This window comes from Malaya genurostris, chromosome 2 (assembly GCF_030247185.1).
Source record: "Malaya genurostris strain Urasoe2022 chromosome 2, Malgen_1.1, whole genome shotgun sequence".
NCBI classification, from domain to species: Eukaryota; Metazoa; Arthropoda; class Insecta; order Diptera; family Culicidae; genus Malaya; species Malaya genurostris.
In genome coordinates, this window is record NC_080571.1 from 94,393,885 (window position 1) to 94,416,219 (window position 22,335).

Consider the following 22,335-nt stretch of genomic DNA (forward strand, 5'->3'; position numbering starts at 1 on the left):
AAAAAAAAAAAAAAAAAAAAAAAAATTTGCCGTCAGATGATAAGGTCTCCAGACAAAAGAAAAAAAAAGGCGGGTGGGTAATGTCAGAGACATAACTGGATGTCGTGAATACGAAAACAACTGACATGTTCCTTAACACTTCCGAATATCAATTAGTTGATCAATTGTATGAATTATGCTAGCATTCCCCTTTTCCACATTTTTCGCAAAAACAAAGAAGGCTTCACTTGATCTAGATTACTGTGAATTTCACACAGCGAAAAGTGCAAAAATCAAATCAAACAGTTCTAGATTTGCACTAAACTGAGGATATTTCCCTTCGATTTGCGAGCAAGAAATCCTAATAGTTCTTCAGGAAACTTTAGAACATTAGAACGGCTGATTTTGTGTAATGCTCTCCACCGTTGCTTTTTCACCAATGCAAATGACTGGCCTACTGTGACGTAATCGCTCTTGTCGGAAGCGAAACTAGCTTTGCAAACGACACAAAATACATCTCACTCGCAGTGGCGATAGAATCCAAACTGATGAAATTTTTGTTGAGAGGTTTGTTTTTGACTGATTTCGTTTGTAGCTTTTTCACTAATGGGCGGTCCTAACGGCTATAAAAATAGCATCATATAGAATTTTAATGTCGATTATTTCATTTTGGATTTGCAATTCATTGAAAGAGAGTATCCGGATGCTGTACGGGATTCATTCCTGACTTTCAGAAGGACCAAATTGTGGAACTCACTACGATATTAAACACTGTTCGGAACATTTTCTCGAACGATTTGTTGTATAGCAGCAGATATTTTGTTCTCTTCCTCAGAACGCGTTCTGATTGGCTGGTGTTGACATGGGTCAAATGAGACAGGTTTTTCAATAGTGTACTATTGAAATACTTCAATACCTGTTCTACACACGCTTAAGTTCTACACACGCCTTTCACAGATCACTGAGCTTTCAAAATACGAGAAAGGCAAACGCGCCTTATGAATTATCCTCTTTGATACTCGTTTATACCAAACATCTCAGAAAAGTTCAATTTTGAATTATTTGAGATTATGTCACACAACTGAATATTTTATCATAAAATTGTGATCATATTTCCGATGGCATGTAGCAAAAATTATGTTGATTCGTCAAATACAACTAGAGATATTCACGATCAAAAACTTATCACTCTCTCAGAGGGTAGATTTTGAAAAGGCACCCCATAGTAAAGTAAGTCGTATTCACGACAAATATAAAGGTTTTGTCAATACCTTTCGAAAGATATGTGGAAATATGTTTATCAGTTTGCACTCGTATAGCATCTGACGCAATCAAATGTCGCTTTCGGTCAAAACTACAGAAGCGAAGTGTAGTAAACAGAGTGACGCTATCCAAACGAGCAGATGCGAAAAATAAATGTTACCTGGAGTCCTGGCCTGTGCGATCAAAATCAATCTGGTGTAATTTCAAGCGCTGTAAAATTACTCCTGCAGCAAATGAAAATTTAAATCCTTTTAAAGGAACAAATTCAATACGGGCAAATTCTTCCTATCGAAAGGAAAGTGTGACGGAGTTTCTTTCCTGATATTCGGAAAAACATGCTTGTATGACGTATGCGACTACACAAGGCGATTCCGTCTTACGTGATTTTTTAATCAGAGCGGGAGGAGAATTTGAAAACTTTTGGTAACTTGCCGGGATCTTGCAAATACAGTATTCCTGATCCAAAAACGCTTTTATCGTCTACTCAACTCGCAACTACCATCATTGTGCAACAAGACGCATCCACCGCAACTAGCCATGATTCTAAGATGAACAATAATAAATACGAAAAAGGAACCAAACCCAGTCACAATAGCAGGGACGATAAAGCAATGGATTAGAAGCCGAGCTGTGATCGAAATGCTTCTCAATCTTAGCCACATGAAAATGGAAGCTTCTTTCTCCAAGAAAAAAAAAACTAAAACTAAACAAATTTGTTAACTATCAAATCAAATTATAACGGCTCAATCGTTCACGTTAAGCTTGTACGCAAGTGAGTCTGAATAAAGATTTTGCAGAAAAAAACATTCTATAAATAAAGCTACGTGATTTGTGATGCTTTGTAACAGTTGCACACTATTGAAGTATTAAATATTTGATAGTTTACTTATTTATTAATTTATTCATTTATTTACCTACGTATTTATTTATTTATTTACTTATTTATTTATGTATCAACTGCTGTATTTGTTTTGTTGAATTGATTTTTTTCAATATAAATTCAATTCTTCCAAAACTCAATAACAAACATCCACGTAAAGTAGACCGTAGTGTTTGATGCAAATGAGATCCACATGTCAATTACCCATCAATATATTTCAAATCAAATCCGCCTGCACTCTAAACATTATAACCTGCGTTCAAACTCTAATTGTCCTAAGTATATCATAGGGGAAAGAGTATTGAAAAGAAACACTGAGCTATCAGATAAAGGAAAAGGTTATTGTGCTAAACTTGCCCCGAAATACGTGCCGGTATTGATTAAGCGAGTTATAGGAGATCACTGTTACGAAGTGGAAGATGGGAATGGAAAACGACTCGGAGTATTCAACTGTAAATACCTTAAAAAACTTCGTCTACCGAATTCCTGACAGTAATAAACTTATCATTCAGCTATGTAACCTTCAATGAGGCAACGAAGCATCTAAAAATGCACAAAAATCCGATTGAGGAAAACATAATTCTCGCATCGAGTCATGAGAATGAATTTTTTTTTTAGCTATGGCCCCTCTTTGAGGCAACCAAGTATCTAAGGATACGTAAAAATCTATCCCGACAATTTAGAGGCTCCTCAAATAATCGAGTAGAGCCGTCTCATAACAAATTATCATTTTTGGTGACGAATTACAGAACGTGTTTGGAGTAGCTAACCATAATTAAAAGCGCCTAGACTTTCAACACACCACTCATTGCAAAGTACGCAGTCACCGCTATAAAATTGAAAGATGTTAAAGATTAGAATAATGTTTTTAATGTTTATACTAATACCAGATACTGCGCCGATGTCACGGTCAACCGTGATTTCTCTTGAATTCCTTTATACAACTGTATTTCGTACAGACAGTTAATTCCATCTTGTATAAAAATTTATAGCCGTATTTAGTAATACGAATTAGTTCAGCTCATCTATATTTGCTGCATTTCCGCCAGTGAATAATCCATCATGTAGTACCTCTAGCAAACCTGTTTTCTTGCTTGTCTAGGGAATATTCCAAACTTTTCCGTCCCTCAGTAAGAAATAGAATTCTATTCAAATTTTTAATACTCAGTAGGAAATTCCATTCATGAGTTTAGTTCTCACGATTCTTTGTTCTTCGGAAATTTTCAAATCCCACGTCGCAGCTCCTATAGATTAAAAACAAAGCAATAAATTCTTTGAAGGAATTTGAAATATGAATACTCCCCCCGTAATACATCTCAGAGAAAAGTTACAGTCACCATGATCCGCTGAAAATATATCAATTTCGCGACAAGAGTGAAATTAAATAGTACGGACACGTTGAAGTTTATTTTTCACTTTGACAGTTCAACCCACTGCGATTGCTCAGGCGACGAGTTGACTCTTCCGGTAGGTTTAGTGTAAAGCTTTAAAGATTGGGTTGAGTAAGAAATATTTCGGAAATATTTCGTGTATCTTATTGAATTTCTAGTGATCATTTTGAAAATGGTGTAGAGATTCAATGAAGAAATTTTAAGATTTAGTTACGTTTCGTGAAAGAGGTGGACGAATTACCTTTAGTATAGCTTTGGGAGGTGCCAAATCTTCACGAAACAGTTCTTTGCGGTAAATTCAGAGGAGAATTCTGTGCTCAACGTAATGATTGGGGTTGTTTTCAAATCTGAATAAGCCAGTTTGTCGGGAAATAAGTCAGTGATGAGTAATGTAGTATTTTCATCGAATTTGGAATGAATTCGACAAAAAGTACATTTTAATAAGGTATGTGTTGGGAAGCTTATAGAATTGGGAAGAGTCATACGTAACCGGCAGTCAGTGAGGAAGAACTGATCACAATGTTAATAATCACCAGTTATTCAGAAATATTAGAATTTCCCCTAGTTTTTTTTTGTGTTATGTTCCTCAATGAAGTTATTTATTTTTCTAAGAGATAGTTTGATAAATTGGAAGTATTAGAACATTTGTTGAAGACCAGAGTCTCACGACGTTGAAGGTCAGTGACAGCCATGATCTGTAATGGAACATGATCTGGAAATAGAGTTTTTAGTTGACTGAAATGTTTCCACGTCACTTCGGTTATGTTGAGTCCGCTATCTTTACCACATGGTAAATTTGAATCAGTTAGGAATAATCTCTTCCACTTTAGTAGCGGTATCTGGTGACCAACATTGACCCTGCCTATGATGAGCTTTTAGGCATGGAGAGTTTCTACCGGGTGATTTGGAAGGTGAACTTTGAGTCTTGGTGAGTTTGGTTGTTTAGGGTCTTAGAACCTGTTCTGGGACGAGGTCAGTGTGCCTAGCTGGACCGATCCGGATTCTTCTTGAAGGATTCTGTTATTTGACTTGCGTTAGTGCAGTCTCATCCGGGCAATCTATGACATGGCGGTAGTCTCCGAAAGGAGTGGCGCTAAAACTACGCGCTTTTAAAAGATCGGTCCGCTCCGGCTACAGCTTGTAAAAACGACCGACGACCCTGAGCGACAAGAAGCTCCAAAGGAAGCTGAAGAGGAAGACCGAGGGAAAAGTCGCTACATCGCTGCGTGCGTTTGGCCGGGAGGTCCTGAACATACATGCCAGGAAGCGGAAGTCGCGTCCACTGGTTTCGAAGCTGTAGGGAATGTAAGACGACTGGTAGGGCACATCGTATTTTACGTCCCCCACGGTGGAAGTGAGCTCCGAGGTGCATCCCGTCGTTCCATGGAGAATTTCTAGGTCAACCTGATGCTTAGGATCTACTTCATCAATTTTGCCGCAAAAACTGAGGAGAAATCAATGAACAAAACGAAAGCTTTCGTCCTGCATGGTGTATGTTCCGGTTAACTGCCGGAAATCTGCTTGCAAAGGCGAAGAATTTTTAACATTTTTTTATCACCATAAAAAAAGTCAATCAAGATCCCAAATTTCAGAATTTTCATTCTATTTCATTCCGGGTTCGGACTTGTAAGATGATGAGTGGAAAAACTCGCCCTTATTATTGTTCTCACTTCCACTTTCACTATCACTTCACTTACAAATCTCTTCACTTGATTTTACCTATTACCAGTATCACGCACAATGTAGCGATCACTATAGTGAGAAATATATTTTTCCCAACATGTTGGTGATGTAATGATCATAATAACGGCAAGCTCATTCAAGTAACTACTAAAGCGATTTTCGTAATAAGGACCTATAGGGTAACAGAGGTATTTTGGCCCACTTTAAGATTGATTTTATTTTGGCCCACTTTGTAAAAATATCCCCCAAATGTTATAATATCTTTGAAAACCCCTTCCGCAATAGGTAATTTAATGTGATTAGCTTCAAATTGATGCAACATGGGTTACTTAACATCGATAAAATCCGATGAAATTGATAAAGTTTGTTAGGTGGGCCAAAATATATGAAGTGGCCAAAATACCTCTGTTATGTTGAAAATTACCAAATGAATATCGAAACGCTTTTGGTAACAGGTTTGAAGATGATTTTATTCGAATTCAATTCGTCAAGTCTCTAAATACTAACATAGTACATTATCGATATATTAATTATTTCATGCGTTATATTAACACTGCCCTACTGATGATACAATGTACACCGTCCTACTTGACATTAATATATACCATATATTAATGTGTTTACACGCAGCGTGTAAGTCTACACAAAGGCGAATGTCACATTAAAGCTTTCACAGTAAAGCTTTCATAATTCAGTTGTCATTAGCAGTAATTGTGTAGAGCTTTCAGTGAATGTCAAATTGTTTGTTTACTAATTTATATTGTGAAATCATTTATAGTGTTTCACAATCTATATTTTAACACTTCCCCGCAATTTGAACATTCAATACACTGAATAACCTTCTATGTGTAATTTTAGGTAACCCCTTAGTGAAAGCATCTGCCGGTTGGTCGACACTCGCGATGAACTGCAGTTTCAGTTTTCCCTTCTTGATGAGTTCACGAACGAAGAGATATTTGATGTCCAAGTGTTTCATTCTTTGATGTGACCTAGGCTCCTGCGCGATGTTCATACATGGAATACTGTCTTCCATTATAACGAATGGTTTTACGACTACATCCAATTCGTAGAGAAGTTGAGTTAACCACACACCTTCTTTCGTAGCTGAACAAAGTGCTATCAGTTCGGCTTCAGTTGTAGATAAGCTGACCGTTGGTTGTCGCTTCGTTGACCACGAAACTAAATTACCATATAATAGAAAGGCGTATCCTGAAACAGATTTCCTCTCATCAGGATCATTTGCATAGTCTGCATCCACAAATCCTATGAAGTCAGGATAATTATTTTTGGTCGAGTAAATGATTTTTGTATTGCTCGTTCCTCGTAAATATCGCAATATTCGCTTTAACCCTGACCAGTGCCAGTCAGTAGCATAATTCGAATATTTACTTAATATGTTTACCGCAACGCAGATATCGGGCCTGGATGTCAACGAAAGGTATTGTAGACATCCTAGCAGTTCCCTAAATGGTTCTTCTGTAGTTTTAGCTTCAGATTTAGACCATTTAGTATTAGTATCCAATGGTGTCCCCACTGGTTTACAATCACTCATTCCAAATCGTTTAAGTAGCTTTTATATATATGTAGTTTGCGAAATTTCAATTGTTTGGTTCTCAAAATCACGATTTATTTCCATACCAAGGAAACGATTTACTTCTAACATATCTTTCATTTGGAATAACTTGCTGAGTTTTTCTTTAATCCAAGAAATCTCTTCTAGGGTTTTGCCAATTAGTAATATGTCGTCTACATAAAGGATCAGTATTATTCCCTTTTCTTTTGACTTATATACACAGTTATCATTTTTTAGTGGTTCAAAGCCAAGTGCTTTCATTGCATCATCAAAGTGTTTGTTCCACGATCTACTTGCTTGTTTTAAACCATACAAACATTTGTTCAATCTTACAATTTGGCTTTGATCATCCGCGTTAGGTGGGAGTTTCATATATATTTCTGTTTCTAAACTTCCATGTAAAAATGTTGTTTTAACATCCATTTGATGCATTATTAACTTATGCTCATTAGCAAGTGATATAGCAATTCTAACACTTCCTAGTTTGGCTACTGGTGCAAATGTTTCACAATAATCAAATCCAGGACGTTGTGAGCATCCTTTTGCTACCAATCTTGCTTTATATCTGCCATCATCTTTAATAGAAAAAAACCATTTTGAGTGTATCGGTTTCATTCCCTTGAGTACACAGTTAACCGCTGTCCAATTCCTCGAATTCCTCCTGAATAGCATGCTTCCATTCGTGCCAATCGGCAGTTTTCTTAAGATTCTTCATGTTTTGTGGAATCTCTTCATCACACAGTACAGCCGCTTTTGCTGAGTAGTCTGAATACCACGAAGGTAATTTCCTCTCTCTTTGACTTCGACGCAATGAATACCCTTCATTGCCGTAGTCTCGTTCTTCAGCTAGAACTTCGTTAGTGCTTTCATAATCACTTTCTCCAAGTGATTCTTGATCTTCCTCGATGAGCGTACAATCATCTGATGTTTCTGCACCATTTAGATGTTCATTGTGACTAATAGCGCCCTCTTCTTCATCTTGCCTATTCTGAGTAATTTGCTGACATACTGTCAAATCTTCCCCAGGAAATTCTTTAATGTTTACAATACTTGCTGCATCTAACTGGTTATTTGCTATTGTTTCATCGAATATTATACTTCTTCCGATTTCTATTGAACGTGTATGTTCGTTCCATAGCCTATAACCATTATTTGCGTAACCCACAAATATCATTGGTTTTGTTTTAGGATCTAGCTTCTGGCGGTTTTGTTTAGGGATATGTTTGAACGCCTTGCATCCGAAGACTCTCAAATGATTCAGGTTCGGTCGTTTCTTGAACCATTTTTCGTACGGAGTACTGTCTTCCTCAATTCCGTTTGTAGGAGACCTGTTTATTATAAATGTAGCTGCATGTAGTGCTTCACCCCACATATCTTTATTTAAGCCACTGTCATATAGCATTGCCCTCACTTTTTCCATCAAGGTTCTGTTCATACGTTCGCTTACTCCGTTTTGTTGTGGAGTATACGGAACTGTAAAGATCATTCGAATTCCATTTTTCCTGCAATGATCCTGGAATTCGCTGATTTTATACTCTCCGCCATTATCACATCTAAGCATAGAAATACGAGTTCCAAAATAAGATGTGGCCATTGCCTGATACTCCTTAAATCTTTCATAGACCTCAGATTTGTGTTTCATAAGATACACAACAAGAAAGTGAGTGAAATCGTCAATGAACGTAACAAAATAACGATAGCCATCATATGTATCTTGTTCCAAGCTGCCACAAACATCCGAATGTATGATTTCTAATGGACGCCGTGATCTTGGCTGCTCCATTTGTTTAAATTTAACCGTAGCTTGTTTACCTGCTGCACAACCATTGCACACATGGACTGTATTTATATCTTCCGGAGTAAGATTGATTCCCTCAACCATTCTCTTTGTTATTAGTTTTTCTAAACTTGCATTGCTCAAATGCCCGAGCCTTCTATGCCAAGTTTCGAAACTTACTTGTTTTCCTAAAAATGCAGAATTTGTAGCATTTTTCTCAGAGTTGTCATATCGAAACAAATCGAGGTGGAATAAGCCGTCAACGAAACTTCCCAAAGCGATAACCTCGCCCTCAGTCTTGAAAATAACCTTTTCATCGATAAATATAACATTTATTCCATGCTTGCTTACCCTTCTAACCGAAAGGAGATTTTCTTCAAGTCCAGGAGTAAAAAGAACGTTGTACAGTGTTAAATCTTTTATTGTATTTTTACCAACAACGCTTTTTAATTTCATTTTGCCAATCTTCATAGCCCGAAGTTTCTCTCCTGATTTGGCTGTAGAGATGTCGACTGGTTTTGCTAGTTCTTCGACGTCTTCTAGCAGCCTGAAGTCATTTACCATGTGATCGCTCGCTCCCGAATCTACTGCAAATCGCACCTTTTTGTGGTCTACTCTTGTGATCATTGCGAAGCTTTTCTTCCGTTTTAGGTACTCTTCCTTTTCTTTGGACACAAACTTTTTCATCAGTGGGCACTTGTTCTTGAAATGCCCTATTTCGTTGCATCCAAAGCACCGTGTTGTCTGCCGTTTTGATTCGTATCTAGACGCAAGCGCAATGTTTTTATCTTCTGTTTGCTTCTCTTCCCCGGCTTCGGCATTCAAAAACATTCGTTTTACGTCTGTTATGGACTTTGCACACAGCTCGTCGTTCGAAAGCACCAGTAAGGCACCTTTTACATGTTTGAACTTTTCAGGAATGGCGATTAGTAGAGCATGCATCTTTTCAGCATGCCCTACACTTGATGTCATTCTGTCCAGCTCTCGAGTGATTTCGTCGTACTCATCGAAGATTTTCCTTAACGAACCCAGATTCCGATGTTTTATGGCGAAGAGCCGCTCTCTCATCGCCACCATCGCAGCCGTACCCGCTTTCTGGTATGTTTTCACCAACATATCCATGGCCTGTTTTGCATACTCTAGGCCCACCAATTTGTTTAAGACTTCATTGTTAACTAACATAACAATTTCATCTAGAGCGTCGATGTCCTCGTTCAATCGTTTCTTCAAATTAGTCTTTCTAGAGTTTTCTTGTTCCTCCGATGCCCCTTCTACTGGTTTGTAGAAGTCTTCTTCTTCCGGTGTTCTTATTAGCGTATGCTGGAGGCCCAGTTTAGCTAAACGGTGCTCCACTCGCCATTTCCAAGCAGCAAACGCTGCTTCCGAACCGTCGAAAATCCATTCACGACTGCCGCTTCCATGAAGCATCATCGGAACGGTGCGCTCGAGAGTTCCCCTCTCGTAGCCACCACTGCTTCTCGCTGAGTTAGATCCACCTTCTTGCTGCAGATTCGCCATCTCTCGAACGTCCAAACTGACTTGATCTTAACCAGATCTTTGTTTCTATCCGAAACTTTTGCTTTTCGCCGGTACCCGTTTCTGTCCGAAACTTCACTGCTGGCCAATTCCCGTTTCTGTCCGAAACGTTACTGTTGGTCGAACCCCGTTTCTGTCCGAAACGTCACTGCTGGCCTATTCCCGTTTCTGTCCGAAACGTTACTGTTGGCGAACCCCGTTTCTGTCCGAAACGTCACTGCTGGCCAATTCCCGTTTCTGTCCGAAACGTTACTGTTGACGAACCCCGTTTCTGTCCGAAACGTCACTGCTTGCTAATTCCCGTTTCTGTCCGAAACGTCACTGCTGGCTACTTCTGACCGAAGTGCTTATCCAGAAAGATTGTTTATCTAACAATCTACACGATGCTGCTTCAGTAAAGCTCTGGGCCCATAACCTGTTGAAAATTACCAAATGAATATCGAAACGCTTTTGGTAACAGGTTTGAAGATGATTTTATTCGAATTCAATTCGTCAAGTCTCTAAATACTAACATAGTACATTATCGATATATTAATTATTTCATGCGTTATATTAACACTGCCCTACTGATGATACAATGTACACCGTCCTACTTGACATTAATATATACCATATATTAATGTGTTTACACGCAGCGTGTAAGTCTACACAAAGGCGAATGTCACATTAAAGCTTTCACAGTAAAGCTTTCATAATTCAGTTGTCATTAGCAGTAATTGTGTAGAGCTTTCAGTGAATGTCAAATTGTTTGTTTACTAATTTATATTGTGAAATCATTTATAGTGTTTCACAATCTATATTTTAACATGTTACCCTATTTACTTCAATCGGGTACGGATCGGGCTCAGTTTCAAGAAATTGCTTACCCGACCATCTCCAATGAGAACATGAATCCTTATACCACCAATGTCATTTTCGCTCGAGTAAACTGAAACTGACCCAGGATAGTTTCATAAAACTTATACCGTTTTCGTTTTTGAACCTAGACGCGGGCGACTCTGACTCCGAGGAAAACGAACACGTGGTACGCGCCCTAAACAACAACTCATGAAAAAAAGCAAAAATAAACAAACTCGCATGGATGCGTGGTGCGGACCCGAGAAAATTTTCAGAGCGAAACCACGCGATTAGAGTCCGATCTAGAGCGACCTCAGGTTGCTAAAACAAACATATCAAACGTTGTTTGGGCGACTCTGGGTCAGCTTTCGGGCTGCTCTGATCAATAAACGAAAACGGTATAACACTTTTCACGAAACTGTGAAACGGGTTCGCACTTAGGGCATATTCAGGAGTGTTCTAGTTCTAGATGCATAATTTATGTCAGTTTTAAAATTTAAATCTGGAAATTATAACAAAATAAACTGGCAGCCCCAGCAGCGTTTTATCTGTGTTTCAAATATAGAAAAAAAATAGAACGGCAATGTATACCAGTTTTAAATTTGACAGTAGAACTGGTCGAATAAATAAAACTAAAACGGATTGCTGGGGATACGTTTGTTTCAGATTCATTTACATTATAGACCACCCATATGAATCTTGCAGCTGCTGAATTTGCTCTTAGCAACGGGGATTTGAGCAAACCTGATATAAAAACCAATTTCGAAATTGCTTCGATTTTCAGTTCAACTACGTTGAAACTTTGTCAATCAACTTGTAACACATTGTCAACTCATGACGATTTTTCTTTCAATATTAACACGGAAACTGTTATTTGCTTAGTATCTAAGAAGAAATTATAGAAGCAGAAAACTTTTCCAAGGATAAAAAACTGGAATTAGAAAAAATCTTTATTATTTCTGCAATATTTTTGTTTTATTTTATATCATTTATTTTACCCCGGCTTTAGAGCCTGAAGTTATTTTTATTAGTGTCTTTTCAATATAAGCTTTACAACTGGAACAGTTTTAAAGCACCTTCCAAGACCTTCAAGTTTTTGATTTAATTAATAATCATTTAGCCACTAGAATATGATCCTACTGATCAGAGGCAAAAAAATTGATCGCAGTAACCTATTTTTATAGAAGCGGCCATTTTACATCCCTTTTAACAAGTAAGAGAATAGTTTTTCTAAATAAAATATTCTGCGTTTTTTTTACTGAATATCTCGTGAACGGCTACTTCATGGAGAAGAATTATTGTGAGCAAATTTATTTCATATAATTTGTGAAATCTTTTCTATTTTTTCGGATAGTAATGTTTTAGTTGTTAGAAAAGCATTCAAATTTTCCTGAAATCCTATTTTAATAGGATTTTTTATTTTATAATATATCAGGTGTACAACTTTGCTTCCGCCGTTTTTTTTCCAAAATTGAAGGCTTTATTGCGAAAAAGTGCTTACAGATGTATTATTCAAAGTATTGTCCGTCGCTAGCGACAAGTTTCTCCCATCTTTCCGGTAATTTTCGGATCCCGGCTCGAAAAAAGGAGTCCTCTTTTGACGCTATCCATGAAGCAATCCATTTTCCAACTTTTCGAAGGATTGAAAATGTTGAACTGCCAGGCCGTGTGACATCGAACGGAATAGGTAGAAGTCAGAAGAGGCGACATCTGAGGAATACGGCGGGTGGGGCAAGACTTCCCATTTCAGCGTTTCCAGGTATTTTTTGACCACTTTTGCGACGTGAGGCCGAGCATTGTCGTGTTGCAGGATGACTTTGTCATGTCGTTCTTGATATTGTGGCCGCTTTTTTTTAGCACGCGACTAAGGCGCATCAGTTGCGTTCGGTAGCGATCCCCTGTGATGGTTTTACCCGGTTTTAAGAGATCGTAGTAAATCACACCGAGCTGATCCTACCAAATACAAATCATAACCTTGGCATAGTGAATATTCGGTTTTGCCTTCGACGAAGTAGCATGCCCTGGCTTTCCCCATGATTCTCTGCGTTACGATTCGATGGAAAAGTCTCTTACGATTTTGTCTTTGAAGCAGTTGCTCACATACAAATAGACGGCGCTCGATGTCCCTCAGTTTCAACTCGTACGGCACCCAGTTTCCTTCTTTCTGAATCATTCCCAGGGCCTTGAGACGTGTTGCAATGGTTTGCTAACTCACTCCAAACGATTCGGCAAGCTCTTCTTGGGTTTGGCACGAATCTTCATCAAGCAAGGCTTCTAGTTGCTCATCTTTGAAGGTTTTTTCTTTTCCACCACCATCGACATCGAAATCACCATTTTTAAAACGCTGAAACCACTCTCGACACGTTCTTTTACTCAGAGCAGCATCACCGTAAGTTTCTGAGAGCATTCGATGCGCTTCAGCTGGCGAGACAAATGGCGAGAATTGGGCACATAAACAGACATTTTCGAGCGTGAATAATACGAAAACAAGAACAACTGTCACTGAAACAGCGATGATAATTCGTTAGGTACTGTCGTATTTCATTTGTATTCCTAATAACGCTAGCAAAATCAAAGGAAGCTAGGATTCGATCGAACCACATTCGATCGAAAAATCAATACGTCGTTATTCAGAATAAGGGCGATTATCATCTATGTATTTTGGCCAGCCGCAGCCGGTATAGCCACCTATCGGAAAACGGCGGAAGCAAAGTTGTACAACTGATAATATGATATAATATAATATAATATAATATAATATAATATATTATAATATAATATAATATAATATAATATAATATAATATAATATAATATAATATAATATAATATAATATAATATAATAAAATGCAATACATATATAATAATAAATATAACAAAAGTAAACAGAATGATATGTTAGCATATACTATGATATATATTTCAATGTATAACAGGCTTTAATTCATAAACCATTTCGCATCCTCTCATTCTGCTACTAACGCATAAATCGAAAGCTCCAAGTCGACGCCGTTCTATGGACCAAATGTCATCATAGACACACGGGGAGGTATGAGATAGGAACTTGTGAGGATACGGTTATCTCACCTTTTGACAACCAATAGATTGTCAATCACGTTTTGAAGAGGAACATGAAGCTTGGGTCGTACGAACAAAATGTAGTAAAGTCAGATGTCTGTAGTAACTTCCCAAAAACAAAATTCACTATGTAAACTACATTATTGGTATGAACAAAAACAAATTCGAACAATAAGTACAATCTAGTTTCGTTAATGAACATTTGGTACATGTCGCATCCACACGAAATCAGAAAAATACTAAAACTTTAACTTCTTTGAATTTTTTTGAGTTTGTTTGAGTTCGAACAGAAGAAAATACACTCTTTTATTCAATTACATTAGCGAAACAAAAATTATAATTACTCAACAACGAGACGGCAGTGAGGCGAAATTAGGTAGTCCGTAAATCTCTACTGTTGATAGAGGTGATTAATTCACTTACTTGCATTGGATTTTTTTACTATAATTTTCAAAAAATGCTTTATAATTTCATTAATTTTCCGGCAAACAGCGCATGCTTTCGTTTTTTTTCGCGTTCACATTTATATTTAAACCGAATAGAAACAAGGATCAAAGAACGTTCACTGGTAACTCTTCAACGATTGAATCAGTGCCATCAAAGAGAGTTGTAAATCATCGCAACAACAAAAACCCGGCATGGCTCATTTAACATAGAATCGACACCAGTGCGAGAGCGAATTTCTCTCGATGACATTTCTGAGAATCAAAGGTTAGTTGCTGCTGTGGGGATCTTCACTGAAGCAACAAATGGTCGCTTATTCTCGTTTCGCGATCCGATTCTATACAGGCAGTTGATAATTGCGATAGAATCATTTTACTATTGCCGCTTATTCTAACTATGTGCATATAATCTTTGTATAAGTTGTGTTTATGAAAATGTATGTGAATGCTCCACACAAGGGTTTTGAGATATTGCAACCTAGTATGAGAGTCATCAAGTTGAATCATCGATTCGATTTTCTGCGATAGTTGTCAACTTGCGATTCTCTCTTGGGAAATTCCACAGAGCAACGATCATTATCAGATTGTAATTTTTTTAAGGGCGTGAAATACTCAGAGTATGAAGTGGAGCGAAGAAATGTAGCAAAATTCTCTCACGGTTCATGCATTGAGAGACTCGAGTTTTTGTAGCATCTACTACCGGATTGAAAATGTTGTATACAATATAGATAGCAATATAGCAGCTTCTGTCAAATTTTCGGCAATCACCAACACTGCACTCATCAACGAGACTTCAATGAGTCGAAATTAGATAGTCCGTAAATCTCTACTGTTGACAGAGGTGATGAATTCACTTATTCAGCTGAAAGTTCACTTGCATTGGATTTTTTCACTATAATTTTCATAAAATGCTTTATAATTGCATTATTTTCCGTCTAACAACGCATGTTTTCGTTTTTTCGCGTTGACATTTATATTTCAAACCGAATAGAAATTCACTTTTGGTGTTTACAGCATAAAAATGTTATCTATGCATTTTTTATAAATCTCCATTCCAGTAAACATATAAGTAGTAACATCTAGAGCTAACTGTTGGAAAACTGTAGTAAGAGCATTTTTTTCATATCGATCCAACTGTTTCTAGTATGTTGTTTAATAAAGTCCCTTCTTTTGAGCTCCGAGCAGAGTGTGAGATCAAATAAAAAACTCATTCTGACGTTTGCATTTATCGATTACTCAATGCTATTGTCGTTTTAAGTGTTGAAAAATCAAAATCGAAAGCAAAAAAAATTTCGAACATATATATCACACATAAATTTCTGCTAACAGCGAATGCAAACTGAAATCTAAATACGATGTATAATTTCTCGCTTTGGTGTAGCTACCATCGCCACAGAGGAACCTAGGTGAATTGGATTCCGAACTCTCTGCGAATGCTATGGACTGTGACAACAAAATGCAAGTAGTCGAGAAATTTTCGATCATATGACAAGCAGTGTTGATGCACAAAACTATATACAGGTAGTTTGATGTAAACTCGTTTGGTCGCATTCGTCCCTCATTCACGTGATTTATAAATTGAATGATCTTTTAATTCCATGAACTGAAATTTCATTAAAAAAAACGATTTGAAGAAGAGCGAATTATTTACAAGTAAATTGATCCATTTAAAAGGACGCGTTAGTTGATGCACAAAAACACAAACACTTTGACCATACCGATCTCCGATTTCTGAAAGAGCAGAAAATAACGGTCGAAACAACAACAGAAAATAATTGTCAAGACATTCAAAATTTTTTTAAACTCAATGCGAAAACTGTTAGAGAACCTGATGCTTAACGTACTCCACCAGAAGGAAATCGTTGACGTCAAATGTATTTCTCATGTCTAATTTCTGAAGAAGGTCCTTCTGTAACTGACCAAGTGTCCCGGTCGCTATTCGTCCTCGAAAAGAGAGGCTCATTAAACCAAGAGATTACTAAAGGAGATGAACTAGCTTCAGATAAACGTGTTACCGATGATCGCTAGCCTAATGTCAATGTCCTCCAAATGTGTGGTTCTACACCAATAATCTCGTGACCAAAAATAAGGAGCATTATTGGCAATGTGATATAAACAGGTGGGGCAGAACACATGGCTTGCTTGCTGTTCGGTATGACGACATATAAAAAAAATAAACATGCTATGATTCAATGCCAACTAGTCCGAACGATGTGACGAAAGCAAGCACGTAGTTTTTAGTTTTACTTGGCTTGCTAAAGCAAAGTTAATTTTACTAACACAAATGAGTTGTGTTTGCCCCACCTGTTTCTACCACATTGCATTATTGGTGCCAAAGCTGCAAAAATGTTCAGAAATTTTTTTTTCATTGATTACGGTTATGGTTTCGGGCTACTACCACAGGATGTCAAAGCATTTTCAAAAAACGATTGAAGGAATAATTGTTCCAATGAAATTTACTTTTGCATGCATTCATTACGTTGTTGCTTTTAATACTATCATTTTTGGAGTTTCACAAAACTTTTGCCTCGTATTTCATTTTCCAAAATCGAACAGCAAAAAGATTACATAATGTAATATGAAATGAAAAATTGATAAGCTGAAATCATATAAGGATTTCAATTTGTTTTTGCTACCATAATCAGATTGCGATTTGTTCTTACTATGATATTTGACTTTGCTCGGGACGTGATCCACATGTAACATTTACTACGCTTGCTATGTTTGGCTCCTACGGCCCATTGTCTATCTTTTCATTTAGCGTGTAACAAATGATCAATTCACAAAGACATCTCAACCCGAGTAAAACATAGCCTCATTTCATTGAACGGTTTTCTTCACTAGTATCTCAGTAGTAAAATGGAGACAAATCAATTATATCATTCACTTCTCCAGGAGTATATAAAAGGAACAATATTCGCTGAACGACAACGAATCTCCAATACCCTCTATATAAAAGTTGAGCTGAATCCTAATTTGAATGATAATTTAAACAAAATTTTAACACATTTAACAAATACGACTAACCACTCTCCAGCATTGTTTTGGTAACTAAAAATAAATCCCAGCAGCAAGAAATGAGAATGCCTAATGGTGAATCCTCTTTCTTCACCATCGTTAGGAACCGCAAGGAAAAGCACGATTTTTGCGGCTACTGCCCCGAAGCATAGTCGATATAATTTTACTGTTGTTAGCAGAATGTGCTTGCACAAGTTTAAGAGTAACGAAATTTCTTCTTGATTTTTGTCTGTACGAAACAAAACGAAACGAAAACTTTCCCAGCTCTGATTTTAACCATCAAACTCGATTTGCCAGATCAAAAATTACGAAAATAAAACCAAACCTCAATGCAGCAGTATTTCTTTTTTTTTACAAACCCAACCGAATCAATATTCCAAATGTCGAATTCGACGGCAAAAACTCTGAACATCCAAATGGGTTACAACGAAACGACTACGCAAAAACCAGTTTCTCCCAACCCGATTAGCCAAACCAATTTATGCTGTTTCTCTCAATTACAATCCAATTTCAGGTTGGCTAAACGAACCCACCCGGACGGCACTAGTATTCGAGCACTGTTCACGGGGCTCACTGCAGGATGTGCTCGTCATGGACGAAATAAAGCTCGACTGGTCCTTTCGGTTGAGCTTGCTGACCGATCTGGTGCGGGGAATGCGGTACCTTCACGGATCACCGATTCGAGTCCACGGTTCACTATCTTCTCGGAACTGTGTGGTGGATGCTCGTTGGGTACTCAAAATCACCGACTACGGTATGTCGAACTTTTACGATGCCCAAGGTATCACACCGCCACCGAAGAGCGCTAAAGATCTGCTCTGGACGGCACCGGAGGCACTGCGGGGCACCAAGGGCTATCCGCGATTCGGAACTCAGGCAGCCGACGTGTACGCGTTCGGTATCATCATGCAGGAGGTGGTGGTGCGCGGGGAACCGTACTGCATGTTGTCACTCTCACCGGAGGAAATTATAGCCAAAATCAAAAAACCTCCCCCACTGATCCGCCCGTCCGTATCGAAGGGAGCTGCCCCACCGGAGGCAATCAACATCATGCGCCAGTGCTGGGCCGAGAACCCCGAAATGAGACCGGATTTCGTAATGTAATAATAATGAGTTTTAGCTTATCTCAATTTGTGTGTTTTTTTTGGCGGGTCACCTTCGCTAATCATAATTAATATTCCATTACTTTTACTGTTATCCAATGCAGGATTTGCGAACGATTTAAGCTATTAAATCATGGACGGAAGGTAAACTTCGTTGATACTATGTTTCAAATGTTGGAAAAATATTCCAACAACCTGGAGGAGCTGATACGGGAACGGACCGAGCAGCTCGATATGGAACGAAAAAAGACTGAACAACTACTGAACCGGATGCTTCCAAGGTAAGACAAACTGAATACTGAAACTACCCCACTAGCAACTACTTCAGTGAATTTCTCCTTGTTCTACTAGTTCCGTGGCAGATCGACTGAAACTTGGTCTAGCCGTTGAGCCGGAAGAATTCGCCGAAGTCACAATCTACTTTAGTGATATCGTAGGCTTCACAACGATAGCCGCCCACTGCACCCCGGTGCAGGTGGTCGATCTTCTGAATGACCTGTACACCTGTTTCGATGCAACGATAAACGCATACAACGTGTACAAGGTGGAAACGATCGGCGACGCGTACATGGTCGTAGGTGGGCTGCCCGTTCGAACTCCGGACCACGCGGAGCAAATCGCAACAATGGCCCTGGATTTGCTGCATCAGAGTGGCAACTTCAAAGTACGGCATCTGCCAGGCGTACCGTTGCAGCTCCGAATAGGACTACACACAGGTAAGCACACGCACCGGGGCGGGTCTGTTTGCTTCCGACTACAAAGAGAATGCTTGTTTATTGACCTTTAACAGGTCCATGCTGTGCCGGTGTCGTCGGACTGACAATGCCCCGCTACTGTCTGTTTGGCGACACAGTCAACACGGCGTCCCGCATGGAATCAACAGGTATGACGACGGTTTGGCGTTTTCTTTTGATAACAACACATCAGCACATCCGATCAGCCGAGGCACAGTCTGGTTGACTTTCGCATTCTGGAGTTCCAGTGCAAAAGTCGACCCATTGCTTCATTGTTGTCTGTGCACGGCCGCCAAAAACCACCCTTTATTAGAGCACCCAGCGTCATCAGTTTCCATTAATCATCCATCAACATCGTCATCATCGAACCCACAGAGACGCCAGACATTGCTGTTTTCATTCGCCCTAACTGGGTTACTGTTACTGTTTCACAAGGCCACAGAAATAGACTTCAAAATCGATTGACTTGCTTATGATGCTATATTTATTTGATTTTGGCTACGCATGTCAATTTTTAAAATATGATTCAACTAACGGCGTTAGACACTTATGCCGTTTTTGTTTTCATCGCTGCACCACTTCAATTTGCGTGTAATCAAGACATTCTTTTTTGCACTGCATCGGTGTAGTGCCACCGTTAAAAAATTAGACTTTTTGCCTTTCTCATAAGGAAAGGATATGCTATCACTGAGGAAACCGATTTTTTTATATTTCAGTTATTCCATTGAGCAATTCCGGAAAAGTGTCGTAGGTAATCAAATTTCTTATACTTCGATTCAAATAAGACTTAATCCACGTCTTGAATAAACCAAGCCATCCCCTTTTCCCGACCAACCCGAGTCAAGAACTGATGAATTGTTTTACCTAATTTTAGAAACATAAAAAATTATATAACAACCTATAAAAATTCCTTCGGGTATAAAAGCTTATTTTTGAATAAACTCAAATAACCGTTCGAAAATTGTTACAAAAATGAAAATTTCCCGAGATTTTGGTTTTTCAAACCGTTGTATCTCGCAAAAGGTAGCGTATAGCAAAATTTTGTTTATAATCTTTTTTGTTGGTAATTCATAAAATTTTGTTGAAGAACACAATAATTTTTTTCATGATTTTCAATTTATTTATTATTTTTTAAATATGTCACTTTTTAAATATTATTTCTCCATTCTAAAAGCTATAACGAAAAATTCAAAAATACATTTTTTAAGTTATTTGAATTTTAAATGTTATTTTTAAAATAAAAACTACAAGGATCAGCCCCATGGGGTTGTTCGAGCCATTAATGTGGAACAAAGCAACCAAAATTTCTAATGATCTACAATCAAACAGTTCAATCAATCGTCACACTTTTGAATCCGCAATTGCACGAGATTCTGCTTAGATTGATCTTGATTAGGAACTAACACCAAACATTGTTTGTATTAATTTGTATATGTTTTATAGCCGACGAAATTACAACAATATCCCGAATGTATGCAATTATATCTTTGTACATCCTTGCGATACGATTTTGATATTAAAGCTTCTCTTCGCCAAGCTTGTGTTCAAGTTTTGTATGCAAGCAGTTATTTTTATAGCGTTAAGTTTCTCTACCATTCTGCGATTTCGGTTGAAGCGATAAACTTCTTCACATTGTTAACCGAGTTCATCTTATATAAATTAGAAATTATTCTTAAGCACTCAAAATTTCATCTGGGGTAGTTGTCAATTTCTCAGGTGAAACGACATAACATGGAATTTCATCCGAGCTTGCATGACACAAGATCAGAGCTTACCAATTAAAGCTTCAAATCGTTTTATGGCACTGTCTAGCAACAACCTATCTCTAGCATGCTACGCGTAGGACTGAAACGTTAGCTATTAGGTGTACAACTTTGCTTCCGCCGTTTTTCTCCAAAATTTAAAGCTTTATTGCGAAAAAGTGCGTACAGATGTATTATTCAAAGTATTGTCCGTCGCTAGCGACAACTTTCTCCCATCTTTCCGGAAATTTTTGGATCCCGGCTCGAAAAAAGGAGTCCATTTTTGACGCTATCCATGAAGCAATCCATTTTTACAACTCTTCGGAGGATTGAAAATGTTGATCTGCCAGGCCGTGTGCCATCGAACGGAATAGGTGGAAGTCAGAAGGGGCGACATCTGGGGAATACGGCGGGTGGGGCAAGACTTCCCATTTCAGCGTTTCCAGGTACTTTTTGATCACTTTTGCGACGTGAGGCCGAGCATTGTCGTGTTGGACGATGACTTTGCCATGTCGCTCTTGATATTGTAGCCGCTTTTCTTTTAGCGCGCGACTAAGGCGCATCAGTTGCGTTCGGTAGCGATCTCCTGTGATGGTTTCACCCGGTTTTATTTCATCTTTGAAGGTTTTTGCTCTTCCACCATCATGTTTGTCTTCGACATCGAAATCACCATTTTTAAAACGTTGAAACTACTCCCGACACGTTCTTTTACTCAGAGCAGCATCACCGTAAGTTTCTGAAAGCATTCGATGCGCTTCAGTTGCATTTTTTTTTCGAATTGTAAAAGAAAAGTAAAACTTCCCGCAAATGGCGAGAATTGTGCTCATAAACAGACATTTTCGAGCGTGAATAATACGAAAACAAGAACAACTGTCACTGAAGCGGCGATGACAATTCGTTAGGCACTGTACACACTCACTTTAAAGGCATTATCATCTATGTATTTTAACCAGCCTCAGCCGGTACAGCCACCTATCGGAAAACGGCGGAAGCAAAGTTGTACACCTGATATAATTTTGCTTCTATTTTTAAATTCGCGTGCTTCCAACAGCTTCGCTTTTGCTTCGATTGACCAATCAGAGCAATGGTTTCCCTTTGATATATCGCTTACTCCTTCAAAACCGTCGTCTATGGCAGGGAAATCCGATATGCCGGAGATTTTTAGCAGACAAAATAGGACACTGCTCGCTACTAATCACAATTTCAATCATTTATAATTTAAAATTCGTGGCTTGACACATTTTAATCGAATCTTAGAAATATTTCCAATCAAATAATGAAATAATATTAATAATTGA

At 38.2% G+C, this 22,335-nt stretch overlaps 1 protein-coding gene across 2 annotated transcripts in view; it reads left to right on the forward strand.

Moving 5' to 3' along the window:
- The window catches only part of LOC131432350 (uncharacterized), a 370,503-nt gene that overhangs the window by 312,597 nt on the left and 35,571 nt on the right, over nucleotides 1-22,335 (forward strand). For both annotated transcript variants that reach the window (XM_058598563.1, XM_058598564.1), the window contains exons 10-13: nucleotides 17,973-18,558; nucleotides 18,666-18,842; nucleotides 18,913-19,277; nucleotides 19,352-19,444. In XM_058598563.1, the coding sequence (XP_058454546.1) occupies nucleotides 17,973-18,558; nucleotides 18,666-18,842; nucleotides 18,913-19,277; nucleotides 19,352-19,444 (1,221 nt within the window). The remainder of the gene's footprint in view (nucleotides 1-17,972; nucleotides 18,559-18,665; nucleotides 18,843-18,912; nucleotides 19,278-19,351; nucleotides 19,445-22,335) is intronic.